The 5,000-nt window shown below is 32.9% G+C and overlaps 1 protein-coding gene across 2 annotated transcripts in view; it reads left to right on the plus strand.

Annotated features, from left to right (window-relative positions):
• Nucleotides 1–3,966: 3,966 nt before the first annotated feature.
• Nucleotides 3,967–5,000, plus strand: part of LOC137636292 (uncharacterized) — a 4,251-nt gene continuing 3,217 nt past the window's right edge. For both annotated transcript variants that reach the window (XM_068368716.1, XM_068368717.1), the window contains exon 1: nt 3,967–5,000. This exon is cut by the window's right edge and continues 2,473 nt beyond it. In XM_068368716.1, the coding sequence (XP_068224817.1) occupies nt 4,131–5,000 (870 nt within the window). In that variant the 5' untranslated portion in view covers nt 3,967–4,130.

Below are 5,000 nucleotides of genomic sequence, written 5' to 3' on the forward strand. Positions count from 1 at the left end.
TATTATTATTATTATTATTATTATTATTATTATTATTATTATTATTATTATTATAATAATAATAATAATTTTAATAATAATAATAATAATAATAATAATAATAATAATAATAATAATAATAATAATTTTAATAATAATAATAATAATAATAATAAATTGAAAAAACTTCAAATTATTAATTTGAATATTTAAGTATTGATACATTTGGCATACAGAAGTGTCGCTAATTGCCCCTTTGCTTTTAGATAGTAACTACAATACAGTAGTTATATCCAGTTATATCTGCCTGCCGTTAACGTCGTTGTGAAGTTTTTTCACACAGACCCAGTCTTCAGCAACCTTACTCGGGAGTGAGGAGGAGCAGCTCTCTTTCCCTCTCTTCCATTATTCAAGTGGATTTTAGGATTTATACAAACGCTGGATTAACTATTATGGATTTTTCCTCTACCATGGAAATAAGTACATACTAATTCATCGAGGATGGGATCCGGACGCTGCTTATCGATGATCGTCTGTTGAATGATTTTTTCCACACTCGCCAGAACTGTTATCGCAACAGGGTAAGCACAAGGGGCTTTAATGCTTGTTCTTGCGTTACATATTCTATATGCCAGTGTTTTGAGAATAATTTCAAGTATTTTAATTAATTAAATTCTTACTAGATTGAACCTGTGATTTCTATGCAGTCTATAAATTTATTTAAGTATTTGACAACTCGTTAAATTTGCTAGTTGTTTTACTGATAATTTGAGAGCTGTTGTGATTTAGTGGTGATTTGAGCAAATATTTACGTGAGTGATTTCGTGATTAGTTAATTGCTGTTTTCGGTGATTCGTTGATTTCAAGATTTTGATTTATATGAAAATTGTAGATTTTAGTCAGGCGATTACAGTAATTGATGTTTTGATTAGTGTTGAATTTTGTTGATTTATTTTAGTTACTTTTTTGTTAGTGTTGTATTTATTGTTCTGATTTTTCCCGTGGTTGATTCTCCTTTACTTTGTATTTTTTTAGCGGATGAGTGAAAGGAAGAAGGTTAAGCCCTCGCAGTTGTGAACCTTAAAATCTCTTATAATAGTGCATTTCGAAGACTCGTTTACGTCATTCCACCACCAGCTGCTACAGTGAAATTTATGTAATTTTAAATTGTATTCATAAATGTCTAACCATTTAAATTTAAATTTATTAAATATTTAAAATGCATTTTTTCCATCTCTACCTTTTCACTTAAAAATGCAAGGTTTAATGATATGATCGTGGTCATTACATATTGATTTTATATTTACATATGTAGACCACCCCCCTTTTTTTCCGCTTGGTCCTTCGAACTTTTGGATTAATATTTTTTAAGCACTGGTGTGGAATGTTGGTCGTTTCTAGTTGGGCGGTGTCCGGGTCCCCATCCTCTCGCGTTATACGTGTTAATTTTTTATTTGAAAGTTGATTTGTGTGGTGTTTTCTATTAGTTAAAGATGGCGGAATCGGAAAAGCGTGAACGTACTACTATACGCCGTAAGGTTAGTGTATTGTATACTAAATTGTGTAATGCTGTTGATTCTTTAGATAAAGCTGAATTACAAACAGAATTGAGTTTTCTGAGTGATTACAGTCAAAGATTGCAGACCTTGGATGATTTGATCTTGACTAAAGTTAGACTGGACTCCTTAGTTCCGCAGGAGGATTTGGATAGGCAGGATTCTGAATGTGAGGAATATCATCGTAAAATTAAATTACTGTCAAACAAAATGCAATCTCGACTTGATAATCTCTCCGTACAGATTGATAATAAAACTCCTTGCAGAACTAAAATTGATTTGCCCAAGTTGAATTTGCCTCGGTATTATGCAGATTCTAAGGAAGATAAATTTACATGTAAGCGATTTTTTGAAGTTTTTGAACACTTGACTGCTCCGTATAATTTAAATGAAGTCGAGAAGTATAATTTACTTGAGCAGCAATGTCATAGTAGAGCAAAGGCTATGATTAGTTCTATAAAGGTGTCCCAGCAAACTTTTGGTCAGGCTAAACAAACTTTGATCGCAGCATTTGCTGATGAAATGCCTCAGAAGTTTGTCCTCATTAAAGAGTTAACTGACTTGAGGTTTGTTTGGGGCAAGGATGATCCATATATTTTTTATGCTCATATTAAGAAGCTGATTGATGCAGTGATAGATAATGCTATTGATTTGGACACTGTTATGCTTTATTTTGTGTGGTCTTCATTGCCTACTAAATTTCAAGATATTATAGTTGCGATCACAAATAAGTCTCATCCTACTTTAGATGAGGTCACTGGTAAATTTTTGGAAGCTTGCAGCAGGTATAACGCTCAATTAAACATTAGTAAAGAAAGTCCATGTAAAACCGCAGTGTTGGCTACTAGTTTGAATACTAGTTTAACCAGGAGTTTATGTATGCTTTGTAATGCTAAAGATCACAAAATTGCCAGTTGTACAAAGTACTTGCAAGTATCTGATAAAATAAAGCGATTGAAAGAATTGCACAAGTGCTTTAAATGCTTAAAAGCAGGTCATAATAGTAATGAGTGCAGATTTCAGACGTCAGGTGTATGCTTCAAATGCAAAAGGGGTAAACACTGGAGTTTTTTGTGTAGTTCAAAGCCAACAGATTCTAGTAATAGTAAGCAAACTACCACAAAGGTGGTTAATGTTGTCGAGAGTGTTAATGAAATACCATCAACTGTTACAGCATCTAGTCATTTGGATATTGTTGATTCTTTATTACCATTACTAACAGTGACGACTGAACATGATCGTGTAAAAGTGGATACAGTTTTGGATTCGGGTAGCCAGAATTCCTTTATTGAGGAAAGTTTAGCAGATTTTTTGAATTTAAAGGTAGTAGATCCTAAGATACATTTGATTATCAAGGGGATTAATACTAATCAAAAGATTTGTACCAAGTCAGTAAGTTTTCCTTTTAAGATTGGTGATGTAAGTTATGAAATTACTTGTATTTGTATTCCTAAGATTAAAATTCAGATGAAAGGTCCTCATATGTATAAATTAATAGAACTGCTAAGACAGAATGGTAAAAAGGTTGCTTATGATAAATTCAATAATGTAAACAGAATTCATGATATTGATGATATAAAGCTACTGATAGGTGCAAAGGATTGGCATTGTGTGATGAGCATGGAAAGTGGAGTACTAGGTCAAAAAGACAGACTGACTTCCTTTTATAGAATTAATGATAAACTAATATTAATTGGTTCTATTTCTGACTGGATAAAGAATCTTTCCGATGCAGTAGATACATCTTTGATGTCTCGTAGGAAGATTTCTGAAGAAACAAAATCTACTACTTCATACATTGGCACTATGGAGATTGATTCTGATGGATTTGACTATGAAGTGCCAACACTTGATCGAATATATAATTTTGAAAGCCTGTCGGATATAGCAGAGGTTGCGGATTATTCTCAGTTGGGTCATAATTGTAAGATATTCATAAATATGGAAGAAGAGGATTCTATTGAATATGTTACCAATGAAACTGAGCAAGAAGTGACAGATTTTATTTTATGCAACATTTACAGAGATTCTGAAAAATTTTATGTCGTACCAATTCCTTGGTTGACTAGAGATAAAGATCTTCTTGGATCAAATGAGAGACTTGCTTTCAAGGTTCTGTGCAGTCTGAAGAAGAAATACTTGAACAGTAATGTTCTAAAGCGAATTGATGAAGTTTTCCAGTCACAAATTGATTTGGGAATCATTGAAAAAGTTGAAGATTTTGAAGAATATAAAAGGAAATTTCCAAAATATTTCTTCATTAGCCACAGTCCTGTAATTAAAGAAGAAAGAGATACTACGAAAGTAAGAGTTATTTACATGGCGAATCTTGCAGAAAAAAGATATGATGGCAGTAAAGGCATTAGTCTGAATCAATGTATTCACCCAGGTTATAACAAGAATTTTAAAATAAGTGATGCATCGACCATGATGAGGTTTGACAAGTTTATACTTGGATTTGATATTTCAAAAGCCTTTCATAGATTGGCCATTGATGATGAGAATTCCTCAAAATTTCTCTTTTATTGGTTTAAGGATGTTGAATCTAGAGATTTTACACCAGTTGTGTATCGCTCAAAGCGAGTAATATTTGGGATGTCTGTTTCTCCATATCTGTTGCAGTGCTGTCTTTATAAAATGCTAATATTGGAGACAGATGGTGATACTGAAGAAATTCAGGAATTGAAAAAAAGAATCTTCCAAGGCAGTTATGTTGATAATTTTCTAATTGGTTGTGCAGATGAAGATGAAGTTGAAATGGTTCACAGGGAAGCCAGTACAATATTTGAGCAGCATAAATTTCCATTGCAGCAGTATGTTACTAATTATTCTCAATTTCAGCGTGACATTGACTGTAAAGTTGGCACAGAGACTCCACAAGAGGTTAAAATTCTTGGCATGTGCTGGGACAGATATAATGATGTACTAAAGGCCACATGTGTTAAATTAAATGTTGAAGCCAATACTCTTAGGCAGATTTTGAGTTCAGTAATGAGTATATTTGATTTGAATAATACTAACTTGCCTGTTTTAAACAGATGTAAGATCTTCCTCAGGCAATTACAGTCTGATTATGTAGATAAATGGGATACTTCTCTTCATGGTGCTCAGCTAAATGAATGGAGAAACATAGCTTCACAATTCAATAATGATGAAAGGCTAGAGATACCAAGATATATGGGTAGCAGAAAGTCTAATTTTGATATAATTGTAATGAGTGATGCGAGTAAAAACTTTATTGGATGTGTTATTTACTTGCAGGAGAGAGATTCAAAGTTGGTATCCTTCGTATCTGCCCATAATAAGATTCTGAATAAAAATCTGAAAGGGCGAACTATGCCTGTACTCGAACTCACAGCAGTAGAGTATGCATTGCAAAGGGCTTTTGATCTGTATAAAATGCTCACTTCTTGTATTGTGCCTATTGCAGTTAATGACATAATGTTGTTTTCAGATTCTACGATT

This window comes from Palaemon carinicauda, unplaced genomic scaffold (assembly GCF_036898095.1).
Source record: "Palaemon carinicauda isolate YSFRI2023 unplaced genomic scaffold, ASM3689809v2 scaffold2674, whole genome shotgun sequence".
In the NCBI taxonomy this organism is placed as follows: Eukaryota; Metazoa; Arthropoda; class Malacostraca; order Decapoda; family Palaemonidae; genus Palaemon; species Palaemon carinicauda.